The sequence below is a fragment of the Schistocerca americana genome, chromosome 6 (genome assembly GCF_021461395.2).
Source record: "Schistocerca americana isolate TAMUIC-IGC-003095 chromosome 6, iqSchAmer2.1, whole genome shotgun sequence".
Taxonomy (NCBI): domain Eukaryota; kingdom Metazoa; phylum Arthropoda; class Insecta; order Orthoptera; family Acrididae; genus Schistocerca; species Schistocerca americana.
Genome location: NC_060124.1, coordinates 405,431,441 through 405,448,725, shown reverse-complemented (window position 1 = coordinate 405,448,725; position 17,285 = coordinate 405,431,441). Strand labels below are relative to the sequence as shown.

At 44.4% G+C, this 17,285-nt stretch overlaps 1 protein-coding gene across 1 annotated transcript; it reads left to right on the top strand.

Annotated features, from left to right (window-relative positions):
- Positions 1 to 5,088: 5,088 nt before the first annotated feature.
- LOC124619749 (cuticle protein 7-like) lies at positions 5,089 to 16,964 on the top strand. Its single transcript, XM_047146328.1, has 4 exons — positions 5,089 to 5,194; positions 9,007 to 9,121; positions 14,280 to 14,567; positions 16,631 to 16,964. Exons 1-4 carry the CDS (start codon positions 5,183 to 5,185, stop codon positions 16,852 to 16,854), a joined length of 639 nt encoding a protein of 212 aa, XP_047002284.1. The 5' UTR covers positions 5,089 to 5,182; the 3' UTR covers positions 16,855 to 16,964.
- Positions 16,965 to 17,285: the final 321 nt, after the last annotated feature.

Genomic DNA, 17,285 nt, shown 5'->3' with positions numbered 1-17,285 from the left:
AATCAAGTGCTGGAAGGTTTCTTGGGGAATCGCAGGCGATTCTTCATGGATTGCTGCACCGAGGTGAGGTATCGGTGTCGGTCGGTGAAGCCTGGCACGAAGTCGACCTTCCAAAACATCCCAAAGGTGTTCAGTAGGATTCAGGTCAGGACTCTCAGCAGGCCACTCCATTTTTTTTTTTTTTGGTCATCAGTCTACTGACTGGTTTGATGCGGCCCGCCACGAATTCCTTTCCTATGCTAACCTCTTCATCTCAGAGTAGCACTTGCAACCTACGTCCTCAATTATTTGCTTGACGTATTCCAATCTCTGTCTTCCTCTACAGTTTTTGCCCTCTATAGCTCCCTCTAGTACCATGGAAGTCATTCCCTCATGTCTTAGCAGATGTCCTATCATCCTGTCCCTTCGCCTTATCAGTGTTTTCCACATATTCCTTTCCGATTCTGCGTAGAACCTCCTCATTCCTTACCTTATCAGTCCACCTAATTTTCAACATTCGTCTATAGCACCACATCTCAAATGCTTCGATTCTCTTCTGTTCCGGTTTTCCCACAGTCCATGTTTCACTACCATACAATGCTGTATTCCAGACGTACATCCTCAGAAATTTCTTCCTCAAATTAAGGCCGGTATTTGATATTAGTAGACTTCTCTTGGCCAGAAATGCCTTTTTTTGCCATAGCGAGTCTGCTTTTGATGTCCTCCTTGCTGCGTCCGTCATTGGTTATTTTACTGCCTAGGTAACAGAATTCCTTAACTTCATTGACTTCGTGACCATCAATCCTGATGTTAAGTTTATCGCTGTTCTCATTCCTACTACTTCTCATTACCTTCGTCTTTCTCCGATTTACTCTCAAACCATACTGTGTACTCATTAGACTGTTCATTCCGTTCAGCAGATCATTTAATTCCTCTTCACATTCACTCAGGATACCAATGTCATCAGCGAATCGTATCATTGATATACCTTTCACCTTGTATTTTAATTCCACTCCTGAACCTTTCTTTTATTTCCATCATTGCTTCCTCGATGTACAGATTGAAGAGTAGGGGCGAAAGGCTGCAGCCTTGTCTTACACCCTTCTTAATACGAGCACATCCTTCTTGATCGTCCACTCTTAATATTCCCTCTTGTTGGTCTCTCCCTATAGCTAGCCGGCCGGAGTGGCCATGCGGTTCTGGGCGCTACAGTCTGGAACCGAGCGACCGCTACGGTCGCAGGTTCGAATCCTGCCTCGGGCATGGATGTGTGTGATGTCCTTAGGTTTAATTAGTTCTAAGTTCTAGGCGACTGATGACCCGAGAAGTTAAGTCGCATAGTGCTCAGAGCCATTTGAACCAATCTCCCTATAGCTTACCCCTACTTTTTTTAGAATCTTGAACAGCTTGCACCATTTTATATTTTCGAACGCTTTTTCCAGGTCGACAATTCCTATGAAAGTGTCTTGATTTTTCTTTAGTCTTGCTTCCATTATTAGCCGTAACGATAGAATTGCCTCTCTCGTCCCTTTACTTTTCCTAAAGCCAAACTGATCGTCACCTAGCGCATTCTCAATTTTCTTTTGCATTCTTCTGTATATTATTTTTGTAAGCAGCTTCGATGCATGAGCTATTAAGCTGATTGTGCGATAAATCTCGCACTTGTCAGCTCTTGCCGTCTTCGGAATTGTGTGGATGATGCTTTTCCGAAAGTCAGATGGTATATCGCCAGACTCATATATTCTACACACCAACGTGAATAGTCGTTTTGTTGCCACTTCCCCCAATGATTTTAGAAATTCTGATGGAATGTTATCTATCCCTTCTGCCTTATTTGACCGTAAGTCCTCCAAAGCTCTTTTAAATTCCGATTCTAATACTGGATCCCCTATCTCTTCTAAATCGACTCCTGTTTCTTCTTCTATCACATAACATCAGACAAATCTTCACACTCATAGAGCCTTTCAATGTATTCTTTCCACCTATCAGCTCCCTCCTCTGCATTTAACAGTGGAATTCCCGTTGCACTCTTAATGTTACCACCGTTGCTTTTAATGTCACCAAAGGTTGTTTTGACTTTCCTGTGTGCTGAGTCTGTCCTTCCGACAATCATATCTTTTTCGATGTCTTCACATTTTTCCTGCAGCCATTTCGTCTTAGTTTCCTTGCACCTCCTATTTATTTCATTCCTCAGCGACTTGTATTTCTGTATTCCTGATTTTCCCGGAACATGTTTGTACTTCCCCCTTTCATCAATCAACTGAAGTATTTCTTCTGTTACCCATGGTTTCTTCGCAGCTACCTTCTTTGTACGTATGTTTTCCTTCCCAACTTCTGTGATGGCCCCTTTTAGAGATGTCCATTCCTCTTCAACTGTACTGCCCACTGCGCTATTCCTTATTTCTGTATCTATAGTGTTAGAGAACTTCAAACGTATCTCGTCATTCCTTAGTACTTCCGTAACCCACTTCTTCGCGTATTGATTCTTCCTGACTAATGTCTTGAACTTCATCTTACTCTTCATCACTACTATATTGTGATCTGAGTCTGTATCTGCTCCTGGGTACGCCTTACAATCCAGTATCTGATTTCGGAATCTCTGTCTGACCATGATGTAATCTAATTGAAATCTTCCCGTATCTCCCGGCCTTTTCCAAATATACCTCCTCCTCGTGTGATTCTTGAACAGGGTATTCGCTATTACTAACTGAAACTTGTTACAGAACTCAATTAGTCTTTCTCCTCTTTCATTCCTTGTCCCAAGCCCATATTCTCCTGTAACCTTTTCTTCTACTCCTTCCCCTGCAACTGCATTCCAGTCGCCCATGACTATTAGATTTTCGTCCCCCTTTACATACTGCATTACCCTTTCAATATCCTGATGCACTTTCTCTATCTGTTCATCTTCAGCTTGCGACGTCGGCATGTATACCTGAACTATCGTTGTCGGTGTTGGTCTGCTGTCGATTCTGATTACAACAACCCGGTTCACAGTAACACACCCTCTGCCCTACCTTCCTGTTCATAACGAATCTTACACCTGTTATACCATTTTCTGCTGCTGTTGATATTACCCGATACTCATCTGACCAGAAATCCTTGTCTTCCTTCCACTTCACTTCGCTGACCCCTACTATATCTAGAATGAGCCTTTGCATTTCCCTTTTCAGATTTTCTAGTTTCCCTACCACCTTCAAGTTTCTGACATTCCATGCCCCGACTCGTAGAACGTTATCCTTTCGTTGATTATTCAATCTTTTTCTCATGGTAACCACCCCCTTGGCAGTCCCCTCCCGGAGATCCGAATGGGGGACTATTCCGGAATATTTTGCCAATGGAGAGATCATCATGACACTTCTTCAATTAGAGACCACATGTCCTGTGGATACACGTTACGTGTCTTTAATGCAGTGGTTCACATTGCCTTCTGCATCCTCATGTCGTTGATCATTGCTGATTCTTCCGCCTTTAGGGGCAATTTACAAGGACGTTATTGTCGTGTAACCACTCCGCCACAGGTCGTGCATTATGAACAGGTGCTCGATCGTGATGAAAGCTGCAATCGCCATCCCCGAATAGATCTTCAACAGTGGGAAGAAATAAGGTGATTAAAACATGAATGTAGGCTTGTGCTGTGATAGTGCCACGCAAAACTACAAAGTGTGGATGCCCCCTCCATGGAAACCACGTCCACAGGATAACACCACCGCCTCTGTATTTTATTGTTGGCACTACACACGCTGGCAGATGCAGTTCACTGGGCATTCCCCATAGCCACACCCTGCCATCGGATCGCCACATTGTGTACCGTGATTCGTCACTCTACCGTTGAATCGTCCAATGTTTACGCTCCTTAGACCAAGCAAGGTGACGTTTGGCATTTACCGACTTGATGTTTGGTTTATGAGCAGCCGCTCGACCAAGAAATCTAAGTTTTCTCACCTCTCGTCTATCTGACATAGTACTTGCAGTGGATCCTAAATTATCCTAAGGACAAACACCCACACCCATGCCCGAGGGAGGGCTCGAACCTTCGCTGGGACCAGCCGCACAGTCCGTGACTGCAGCGCCTCAGACCTCTCGGCTAATCCCTCGCGGCTGTGGAGAAGTAGCTGGAGATGTAGCTAACTGCAGTTAATAAAGCATTTTTGATTTTCGCTGTAATTTCCATTTTACTACCGATCGGATCTTACTTTTCGAACAGCCCTCGTATTATCAACAGCGAATACATTTTCAGCTGTCAAGATCGCTAAATTCATTTATTCATATAGATTACCGATTTCGCCAATTGTGTGTTGCCATCTTCTGGTCTATTTTTACATCATTACATAATCATCTTCTTCATTTCAGTAAGTGGTGCTATACAACGTGGACGTACATTGTATAGTACTACTTGCTGTAATGCAAGAGAAGATTACGTAATGATATAATATTAGCTCCGAAGATGGTAATAGAGAACTGCCAAAAGCGGTGATCTGCAAGAATTATTAATTTTAGCGATCTTGGCAGTTGAAAATTTATTTAATGTTCATATTGCACTTATTTATTTTTAAAGTTTGATGTTGGAATTTCGGCTTTTATCTTTTACGTGCTTCAGAATACGTCTAATATTTTAAAATTGTGATGCGCGCTAAGGCACAAAATTATCGCTGTCTTCCACTTGAAAATAGCTAAAAGCTAAAAATGTAATATTGTGTTTTCAAAACGAAAACTTTTTGTATTCGAAAGTGACCATCATGTCCTTTTTCTTTTTTTTAAAAAAAAACTTAATCCAACTTAAGTCTGCAAGTTTTGAACTGTTAACGATTTATTTCACGTTTCAGCATGTTGCTAGTAGCAGATTTTTGTCACTGACTGGCTGCCTGGTTGCCAAAGATTTCGCACTGAATGAGGCAGACATCATATTCTCTTTGATCATTAAGCTGACGTCTTGGCGAAGTAAAGTCGTAATGCAGCGCAGAGGCCGACTTGGGAAGGAAGATTTGGAGGTGCGTCTGATGCCACTGCCAGAAACTGGACGGGTGGGTTTCGTCATTCTGCGTATTTCTCAAGGTGAGACTGTGCTCCAGAGCGGGCGCTCTCGGATCACATGTGGCAGTGGTCAGTCGCGTGGGAGAGGCTCTGGTGGACTATATAAGGGGCCAGCGCTTCGTCTGGAGTCGTCAGTCCCTCCCATCTCGGTCAACTGAAGAGAACTCGCATCATGGCTTCTCAGGTGAGCGAGGCGCTGCGTTATGAATCTCAACGATAAGACTTCGGTACCAGAATCTTTGGGATAGAAAATAGCTCAGCTGACAACAACGATAGAGAGAGAAATAAGCAGGTTAGGCTACTTTTCGCTGTCTTAGTAACTTGATCACAATTCCTTCGATTAAACAGATTCTTACGAGAGAATGTCCCTTAATACTGAATTGGAGGAAATGCGTACCGTTTGCAGTTTTTAACGGAAGTCTTTTTAGTCATTAGTCTTCCGGCTGGATCGATGTGGCTCACTACGAATTCCTTTCTTGTGCCAACCTCTTCGTCTCAGACAGTACTTGCCCGCTACATTCTCAATTATATGCTGGATGTATTCAGATCTCTCCCTTTCGCTACAAGTCTCTACAGTAACATGGAAGCTATTCCCTGATGTCTTAACGCATATCCTATGATCCTGATCCTTTTTATTCCCTGTATTTCCATATGATCCTTTCTGTGCCGATTCTGTGGAGAGCTTCCTCATTCCCTATAAGTGCACCTAGTTTGCAATATCCTTCTATAGCATCACATCTCAACCGCTTGGATTCCCCTCTTTTCGATTTTTTCCGCAGTCTTTGGTTGACTCCCATACAATTCTGTGGCACAAAACCGGGGTACAAGGGGATATAATAGTTTCTGAAGTCTTTCTCTTCACTAAATGTGTGCTGAAGTCATCACTGTTTTGAAATGAATACCTCACTGTAGAAACATTAGATAGACATTACCTGTCTACCGTGAGTGTGCGTAGGCCTACAGCTAAGAAAAATGAATATGCGTACGCAACTTCAGATCTCGTTTCTCCAAGATCGATGCTTCAATATAAGGATAAAGTAGTCATCTTGGCTACATTAGGACGCTCATAAAAATGTGCTATATGTCATAGACGAAAATTCGGGCTGAGAAGCACATCAAATTCCCTTGTAAACTGAAATTTTGCGTGAGCGATATCTCCAGCCACATTAGATTTATCTACTTAAAAATGTAGACTGGATAATTAGATTTTGTCTTTCATCCTCATACGTTGTAATACATACTCTTTCGTTTTATCCTCGTCACAGTCTTCGCACTGAAAAGTGATTGGCGACTTTCTGCCTATGTCAATGGAGACGGTTTGTGAACCAAACACGTCACTACCCTACATTACTTGGAGTTTTCAATACTTAAAACAACGGACTCGCTTTCGGTGAGGTATTCTCTTCGCGTATTACGTACAATTTTTTGCGTAATCTTTGCTGTTTTCCAAGTATTATGTATTAGGTTTATATGTGGAAATGTGCAGGCGATATTTTAATTTCGAAACAGAAGTATCGGGGAGCTATTTTACACTCCATGTCGGGTTATCACGGCCAAGAGAAGGCTACTGATACCAAACACAGGCATTAATTTGAGGAAGAAATTTCTGAGAATGTACGTTTGGAGCACAACATTGTATGATAGTGAAATATGGACTGTGAGACAACCGAGCCAGAAGAGAATAGAAGCATTTGAGATGTGGTGCTATAGAATAATGTTGAAAGTTAGAGGGACTGATAAGGTAAACAATGAGTCGAGGAAGCGAGAGTATGGGAAACTCTGACAAGAAAAAGGGAGAGAATGATAGAACATGTGTTAAGACATAAGGGAATAACTTCCATGCTACATGAGGGAGCTGTTGAGGGTAAAAACAGCAGAGGAAGGCATAGATTGATATACATTCAGGAAATAATCGAGGACACAGGACGTAGGTTGAAAGTGCTACACTGAGAGAAAAGGTTCTTACAGTACAGGATTTCATAGCGGACTGCGTCAAACCAGTCAAAAGGCTGATGACGAAAAAGAAAATTTTTTTTCGAAACTAAAATTACCTTATTATAGATTAAAATATTCTGAATCGGAAACAATGTACGTGATGTGTGGCACGGTATTTGATCGTTATTAGCTAACAGAATATGCGTAGTAGCGCTTACCGTTTAATAGAGATACTTTACATATGAGATCGAATTTCACTCTCGAAGTACAATTCAGTGCGTTGATTACATATGAAACCTTGAAACTGTGTGCCGGATAGGATATCTAATTTTATCTTTCGCTGTGAGTATCCTCTAAACCCCAATATAGAGTGACCGGAAGCCTAACTCAGTACATGCTTGATATGCGACTGACAATCAGAGAGAAATGCCTTCTATCTTTTTATTTTTATTTTCCAAGAGAAACTGACATCTTATACATAAGATAAAAGCTACAGCCTTTACGACTGCTTTGTAACTTTCCAATATTACCGCGAACTTTGTCCACAGTTTTTTTGTACCTTGTACACCTGTGTGGTAAAAGTTATGGTCCTGTTTCCTTATCCAGTGGCGCACAGACTATTTCAAGCTCAGTGCGTCTTAAAACTGATGTCCCCGATGACGTTCTTTGAGTTGGCCGAAAAGATGGAAGTCTGATGTCGAAATGGCAGATGATCTCGTCGACACGTTAGATGTGTAAAGTTTCTGCAGTCGCTGGCTGGCTGCTCCTCGGTGCATCAGCCAGTTGTGCCTGCGCTGTAGCTTCTCTGAAGTGATGACCGCATAGTTTAACGGTGCTGACGTCCACTGTAGCATCTCCACATACCTTTCGAGCCCTTTATGAATGCGAATGGACATTTCACCTTATGCGCGAAGGAATTCAATCACAGAACGCTGTCTTATACGTACGTCATTGTCGGCCAGTTTCTAGTCGTATACAGCCGGCATCTGTTGACGTTGGATTCTTGCTGCTGAAATGGGCTGCAAAAGAAGGTTTTCGGAAGTGTGCCAAATTCGTGGTTACTATATTACCAAGTTAACGAAGGAAGGAGAAAAATGGGCTGCATTACTTTCTGACTTGCCCTTGTACATACGTTCCGAACACTCCAGCCCTTTCCCACTGTAACTTAGCGAGGTACTTGGTTAGCACAATACTTTGCACTCGGTCGGCCAGTGGGGAGTTCTGGGTTAATAATTCCTGTTTAGTGTAAATTTTAGAATGCCAATTTCAATCTATCTAAAATACACTGCATCAAAGGCATTAGGCTTATATCTCATGTATATCGCTGGGTCTGCACAGGCTCCTCATTTTTCGCCATATCAGTTATACCTGGCTTACAGCTTCATGAACAAACGTCTGGGCAGTTTTAGAGAAATCTGGAAACACCTCAAACAAGCTGAGTCTCTCTGACGGTCTGTATAGCATGCTAGGGTAGTGATATTTGTACCGCACTGTTCGTGAAAGCTCGCACATAGATTCCCGTCTGGCGAACTATTTTGACCTATCACAAGCGAAGAAATTTCTCCAAGTTTCCTACGAAACTCTGAAGTTTGTAGCGAAGACATTATTTCCGCGGATGAATAACAATATGTGAACAATCGGCAGTAATGAAGATTTGTAGCAGAATAAAGATGTTGCTGAATAGGGGCATGCCTAACTCCTTATTGCCGACTGCCGACTAGTGTATCTGTCCCGTTATCCAAAATCTACAGAGGCTCGAGTGCACAACTTGCTCCACGATGGCACTGAAGGACAGAGAGTGGCCTAATCATAACATTTCATTTGTTTCCTGAGTGTGTCTCGCTTTTTTCAACGGTGTGAACGATGTACCGAAACAGCTAAACTATCGTCTAGTTTATTCTCTGTTGAAACCGGTACGCAACCTGTCACACTGTCAACGCCGCAGCAAGCGCGTGTGCCGTCCATGAAATACCAAGTATAAACTGTAGTGACGATAGAGGTCAGGTTTATAGCTCTGCTTTTGCGTTGTTCACATAGTGATAGAAGCTCTGTTCCCCGCAGGCGGTGCTCCTGTGCGTGTGTGTGGCGGTGGGCGTGGCCAGCGCGGGCTTCCTCGGCTCCCCAGCCGTCTCCTACTCGGCGGCTCCCGCTGTCCACGCGGCCCCGGCGCTTCCAGGTAAGGCAGCAGCATTCGCCTGCAAGCTGACACCACTGATAACTACTCTTCTTCACAAGCCCTACAACAAAGTTAACTTTGTCAATAATTTATTGAGGCTCGCATTTGAGCTGCATATAACGTTTTTATTATAATAATATTATGATAATAACATAACACAATTCCTTTTTTACATCAGATCAGTGCAGCAAATGTTATCTGACTGTATTACGATTGTCTTGGTACGTTCAAAATCCGATAGGCATCTTTAGTAGTTTACACATAAAATTTTTATGTATAAACAGCTAAAGATACCCATTGAATGCCGGATGTACCAAGACTATAGTAACACAGTCAAATATGAATTGTTACATTGATCTGATGTAAAAAGGAATGTATTATCTACAGTGAAACATTACAAACAGAGGTAATGGTTTGACAATGAAAAAATGTTGGAAAATGGTTACTAATAAAAGTAGCATGCGCAGAGCTGATGGGAACCTTAATTAATGAGTTAAAATATATTCAGTTAATGACCCTGATATCAACAAAATTTCGCCATTACGTAAAGTTTACTTTCGTTTCTTCTTCTTCTTCTTTCTTTTTTCTTCGATTTCGCTCATCTGTGGGGCTTGTAAAGTAAATTCTTAATGATTTTGTCTTTTTTTATGATTTTTAGCCCTTACAGTGTTTCTTCATTAACTCACTCTGTTCTTTCCTTCTTTCCTTCTTTCACTTGTCTTCACAGTGATGTGCTTTTTCTCGCCCAAACCCCTGAACTTTCTAATCTTGTTTATAAACGTTGCCCTCTCCAGAATTTCTGCTTTTGTGTCTGTAATTGCTGCTAAGTCGTTTTCCATTTACCTGGACCAATTGATTTGCGTTTTGAGATTTTTGTCGAAGTGGCCAAATATTATTCCTTAGTCAGTCTTCCCCGGTTCCCTCGAACCAAGTACCCACAAAAAGTACTTCACCTTTCCCTGACATAATATAGTTTTCCAGTTTGAGAGTGGATTTTCTCATTACTTCTTCTCATCCACATACTTCTTCTTTTATTGGACTAAGTATTTTGCAAGGTACCTTCCTTCCCTTTTTGTCCATCTCCATTTCTTCTCCCTTTTTTTGAGAAGCACACATTCCGCTTCACTTTTATGAAAGCCAACTGCCCAACACTACAGTAGAAAATTGCAACAATGCAAACCAGCCACAGGCTGCACATAGCACAGTCAGTGATTTTATAGTGCTACGTGGCGTTACCAACATAAAAACCTAAACAGCCTACTTACACTATTCTACTTTTGATTTTCCCGAGAGTGATTTTTGTTGAAAATATCCTTCGTTTACTGATAAAGTAGTTGTATTTTCTGGGGTCTGTCTTTCTTTGCTTCTTTATCTTGATCGTTTCCCTGTATTATTTCCTGTAAGCACACACATTTATTCATTCTCTTGATAGTAACGTATCTTGTGCTACTTGAGATTTCGAGTGTTCGTTATGAATTCTGTGTTCTCGAAAGAAAAACGTGTAAACCACCGTATCCCGTGGTCATTTTCAACAGACTGATTTACTCAGTTTTTGTATCGATCATTTCACGTCAGTAGACGTTACAATGGCCTTGTGGCAACCTTCTCCAGCGAGCCAGTACTTGTATCCAGCCCAGAAGGAGTGTAACATCAAACTGATGAGTAGGCGCGTACTGCCTACTTCTTCGTAAATTTGGCTCGATTCTACAATCACTGAAATAACACCAGAAAGCCTCTCCACCCACACGGTGTCTAAGCATACGTTTATTGGTGATCGACAGGAACTATGGTTTTATCTACCTGACCGAAACCTTGTACGTGCTAACTGCACTCCTCTTTTTATGGGACTGCATTTTAAGGACACGCGAGTCCGCTTTTTAGAGCGTGAATGTATTATAAGACAGCTTTGCGATTTGCTCTCGCTCACCTTATGATTATAATTTGCAGTTTGATGACTCGATGACCAAAATTTTAAGAGTGTACGCAAATAATCGGTTTACAAACTGAACTTTGCACCATCGCACATTTTCTCGAGCCTTATCATATGAAAAGCTTTTTCTCCTGAAGATGTGCCTACAATGATATGAAACTGGCTGTCTTGTTTGATAAGGGACCTCTATACACCTAATACGACCTTAAAATTTTTTTATTCATTTTCAAAAGAAATTTTAAACGATTTTTTTAAGATTATTTTAGAGAATTTTGGGAAAGTTAGTTAGTTACATGTTCCATAGATCATTTGAATGATTCTTTTAACGAAATGACGTGGAATGAGACAGTTTACAGGAGACATTTTACTTTTTTGGGCAAATGATCAAAAATTTTAATTCCGGCCTTTTGAACTCCCCTGTGCCCTTTAAATAACTTTAAGGATGAGTAATGAAGGTACTTCTCCCCTCTCGTGTTGAAGGTATCAACACCACTGTTCTTGTCATATTGTGATAGATTATTTACCACGAATTTCACTAGCAAATATATATATATATATATATATATATATATATATATATATATATATATATCAGTGTGATCATGTGATGTATCTGACCCCAGGAATGTGTCAATAAAGTTTCCCGTTCCTGGGACAATGAATTCATTGTCCCAGGAACGGGAAACTTTATTGACACATTCCTGGGGTCAGATACATCACATGATCACACTGACAGAGCCACAGGCACATAGACACAGGCAACAGAGCATGCACAATGTCGGCATTAGTACAGTGTATAACCACCTTTCGCAGCAATGCAGGCTGCTATTCTCCCATGGAGACGATCGTAGAGATGCTGGATGTAGTCCTGTGGAACGGCTTGCCATGCCATTTCCACCTGGCGCCTCAGTTGGACCAGCGTTCGTGCTGGACGTGCAGACCGCGTGAGACGACGCTTCATCCAGTCCCAAACATGCTCAATGGGGGACAGATCCGGAGATCTTGCTGGCCAGGGTAGTTGACTTACACCTTCTAGAGCACGTTGGGTGGCATGGGATACATGCGGACGTGCATTGTCCTGTTGGAACAGCAAGTTCCCTTGCCGGTCTAGGAATGGTAGAACGATGGGTTCGATGACGGTTTGGATGTACCGTGCACTATTCAGTGTCCCCTCGACGATCACCAGTGGTGTACGGCCAGTGTAGGAGATCGCTTCCCACACCATGATGCCGGGTGTTGGCCCTGTGTGTCTCGGTCGTATGCAGTCCTGATTGTGGCGCTCACCTGCACGGCGCCAAACACGCATACGACCATCATTGGCACCAAGGCAGAAGCGACTCTCATCGCTGAAGACGACACGTCTCCATTCGTCCCTCCATTCACGCCTGTCGCGACACCACTGGAGGCGGGCTGCACGATGTTGGGGCGTGAGCGGAAGACGGCCTAACGGTGTGCGGGACCGTAGCCCAGCTTCATGGAGACGGTTGCGAATGGTCCTCGCCGATACCCCAGGAGCAACAGTGTCCCTAATTTGCTGAGAAGTGGCGGTGCGGTCCCCTACGGCACTGCGTAGGATCCTACGGTCTTGGCGTGCATCCGTGCGTCGCTGCGGTCCGGTCCCAGGTCGACGGGCACGTGCACCTTCCGCCGACCACTGGCGACAACATCGATGTACTGTGGAGACCTCACGCCCCACGTGTTGAGCAATTCGGCGGTACGTCCACCCGGCCTCCCGCATGCCCACTATACGCCCTCGCTCAAAGTCCGTTAACTGCACATACGGTTCACGTCCACGCTGTCGCGGCATGCTACCAGTGTTAAAGACTGCGATGGAGCTCCGTATGCCACGGCAAACTGGCTGACACTGACGGCGGCGGTGCACAAATGCTGCGCAGCTAGCGCCATTCGACGGCCAACACCGCGGTTCCTGGTGTGTCCGCTGTGCCGTGCGTGTGATCATTGCTTGTACAGCCCTCTCGCAGTGTCCGGAGCAAGTATGGTGGGTCTGACACACCGGTGTCAATGTGTTCTTTTTTCCATTTCCAGGAGTGTATATATATATGCAGAGTTAAAATGCCCAGCTCTTGAAGAGGTACCTACATGAAGACCGTGGGTGAAGACCACATACATCTACATCTGCATTTATACTCCTCAAGCCACCCAACGGTGTGTGGCGGAGGGCACTTTACGTGCCACTGTCATTACCTCCCTTTCCTGTTCCAGTCGCGTATGGTTCGCGGGAGGAACGACTGCCGGAAAGGCTCCGTGCGCGCTCGAATCTCTCTAATTTTACATTCGTGATCTCCTCGGGAGGTATAAGTAGGGGGAAGCAATATATTCGATACCTCATTCAGAAACGCACCCTCTCGGAACCTGGACAGCAAGCTACACCGAGATGCAGAGCGCCTCTCATGCAGTCTGCCACTTGAGTTTGCTAGACATCTCCGTAACGCTATCACGCTTACCAAATAACCCTGTGACGAAACGCGCCGCTCTTCTTTGGATCTTCTCTGTCTCCTCTGTTAACCCGACCTGGTACGGATCCCACACTGATGAGCACTACTCAAGTATAGGTCGAACGAGTGTTGTGTAAACCACCTCCTTTATTGATGGACTACATTTTCTAAGGACTCTCCCAATGAATCTCAACCTGACACCCGCCTTACCAGCAATTAATTTTATATGATCATTCCACTTCAAATCGTTCTGTACGCATACTTCCAGATATATTACAGAAGTAACTGCTACCAGTGTTTGTTCCGCTATCATATAATCATACAATAAATTCTTACTGCTCGCTTTATAAAGTCTATGCTACCTTTGTAAGTGATGAGTTATTGAAGGAAATTTTTCCGCACGACTTTAATGAATGGAAATATGCAAATATTGTCAGGAAGTTGATAAGTTTGTTTCCAAGATTAGCAGTTATACGAAGAGCGAAAGTAGCTAATCTCAATTATTTGAGAAGCTTATCCCGTACAGTTCCATTTCGTTTCCTCCTCCATTTGCGACTGCAACAGTCTTTTGTCAGTCAGTGCATAAAGTGCTCAATTATAGCGAAGTACGTCACAGGCTCAGCTTCCTTCCCTCCTTGTAATAGTTATTTTTTTGATCCGCTGTTGTGTTCTGGAGGGCTGGTCAACATGCACTTCGGCAGCAACAACAGCGGTAGTTGATTACCGGCACGTGCAGTGAATGGCATCGAATAACCACCGCCGTTGCCGACAGGAGCGCTGGCGGCGGCCAGGGCTGATGCGGACTACGACCCGAACCCGCAGTACAGCTTCAGCTACAGCGTGAGCGACGCGCTGACGGGCGACGCCAAGCAGCAGCAGGAGAGCCGCAGCGGCGACGCCGTGCAGGGCAGCTACAGCGTCGTCGAGCCGGACGGCGCCGTCCGCACCGTGCAGTACTCGGCCGCGCCCGGCGCCGGCTTCAACGCCGTCGTCTCCCGCTCCGGCGGCGCACCACCGCCTCCCGCGCCCGCCAGGGTCGCTGTACCCGCGCCCCTGCCCGGTCAGTACCACTTCAGTGTAGCCGTAGTAGCTGAGATGTACGGTCACCTAATGAACGAAATAACATGCTAAAGAATATCAAACCAATGACCTTGAAATCTTTGGGGTGGTTCGGCCGCGTCATATTTCTTTTGAACGATCGACGTTTCGAACAGTCTGCTGGGATCTTCTTCAGGATCACTTTCACACGCAGAGTGAACTTAATACATACCTTAGCAAAGCGTTAGGGGACCCTTATTGTTTAGTATACACGTACACGGTGGCCGGATACAGTATGGAAAGTTTGTAACCGTGTTGCAGCGTAGTTTATACTGAGAAATAGTTACTAAGAAAATAATTCGATAATTTGCCCTCTTTCTCAGTTACTTAGCATCAGAGTTAGCCAATCCGGCCGTTTCGAGCGCAAATTCAGGCAACCCGCCGTAGACCCTGTCGTCAAACGTATTTCCCGTTGGGTTGGGTTGGGTTCTTTGGGGAACGAGACCAGACAGCGAGGTCATCGGTCTCATCGGATTATGGAAGGATGGGGAAGGAAGTCGGCCGTGCCCTTTCAAAGGAACCATGGCGGCATTTGCCTGGAGCGATTCAGGGAAATCACGGAAAACCTAAATCAGGATGACCGGACGCGGGATTGAACCGTCGTCCTCCCGAATGCGAGTCCAGTGTGCTAGCCACTGCTCCACCTCGCTCTGTTTTCCCATTGGTTTTCTAAAACCGAACAAGAGAGAACACAAAATCTGGAATGGAACGGTATTACGGATCGAACCGGAGCCAGAGGCTGAGCAGTCGCGTCTGCTATGATCTTCTCTATGAGAACAACTGACGCTGGTTGCATCTGGTGGGCCTCTTGTATTCGAGATCGCAACGATCACATTGCCGAGATCAAATGCTAATTAACTTTGAAACAGTGCAATGTATCGACTTTTATTCAGAACAATTATTTCTCTGTACATAATATCCTGTAACACCCTTACAAGCTATCTAGACTGTTTCCGACCACTCTATAGACCTTCAGATCAAATACCGCCAAAACCGTTTAACACATCATAATTATTTTTTCAGTCAGATGAATTGTGAGAAAGTCTTCACCAAACTACGAATTGTCTCTTTTTATAGCAATAGTAGACACTGCAGGTAGCATGCAAATGGGAGTGTTAAGGTGCTGAACTCAAGTAATGGATTAGGAAAGGAATGTGGTCAGTAAAAGTCAAATAAGTGAGAAAGGCAAGCTGTTGATAGTGCCGGTTACACAATTTGTTCAATATGAGCACCAAAGACGTAGACCAGATGCTGTACAGCACCAGATTTTCACCTAGTGGCCAAAATTGGAACTAATTTTTTTCATTCAACCAATTCTGTTGGAGGAACATCCGCAACTGAGCATTATACCAGAGGTTTAAAATACCGCATCAGTTGTAAATTTCTTTTATGATCACGACCTATTTCGGGCTGTCATACACCCATCCTCAGGTGTCGCAAGTGTGCTGTGGCCTCCGAGCGCCGCGATGGACGTGTAGTAGGCGCGGTGTGCTACCTACGAGCGCAGCAGAACAGGGAGGTAGCACAGAATAGGTACCACACCCCGCCTAGTACACGTCCATCGCGGCGCTCGGGGGCCACAGCACACTTGCGACGCCTGAGGATGGACTTATGTGAGCCCGAAACAGGTCGTGATCATAAAATAAATTTACAACTGATGCGGTATTTTCAACCTCTGGTAATTTTTTCAGCTTTAATCGTTTCCGAATCGGTTTGCATTGACGCATTAGCGTGTCTGCCAAGTTTTTCTGACATCCGACGATTCCATGATTATCTTTACTTTCATGTCTTTCTCTTGGTCACATGTTACTTCACTAAAACTGATAACCGGTTTCGACTCGATTACAAGAGACTGGTGATGGCTGCAAAGCCGAAATCGGTTAGCGATTTCAATAATTTGACATATAACCAAGACATAAACTTTTGTTATCTAATCCGATACATAGGTCGCCGGCGTCTTAGGGAGGTCAAAACGGCCTCATTTCGCGCATTTGTCTTACATCCGCCGTGGTTGTGGTGTTGCAGGCCGCCTGGTGCCGCTGCCCGCCGCCCTGCCGCGGTTGGCGCCTCTGCCGCCCCCCGCCGCCCCCGCGGTCGTCATCGCCAAGGCTCCCGCACTGTTCGCCGCCCCCGCAGTAGTCGCTGCCCCCGCCAAGGCCGCCCCACCGCCCCCAGCCGCGCTGTATGGCGCGCCACTCAAGAGCTCGCACACCGCCGTCACCACGTCACACGCCAGCTACCAGTACTGAGGAGCACCGTCCCGTCTTGTCTGTAAATACATCGCAGCAGCCGTTAAGCTGTAACATATTGTGCAAACTATTTAAAAGCTCAAATAAAAACACGGAATTTCCTTTGAATATATGTGTCTTGTTCTTCTAACAAACTAAAAATCAACCAATTTCCTTGCAGGCTTATTAATATATATCACACAAGCTTTACAGTGGGTATAAAAAGTTTTTGTTCGAAACCCGTACAATCGAGAATCGGTGTGCCAAGTAAGCAAAATATCGGTGAGAACAGAGGCAATTACCCCACCTGCATATCAGGCTGACGCTACCCATTTTGTAAAGCACCGTGTCCTGCTGCGTAAAGAAGTCAGTGCTGCCTCTTTATTCGACAAGACTCGCCAACCCTTGAACGACTTTTAAGGGACCATACGCATTATAATCGCATGGGAAGA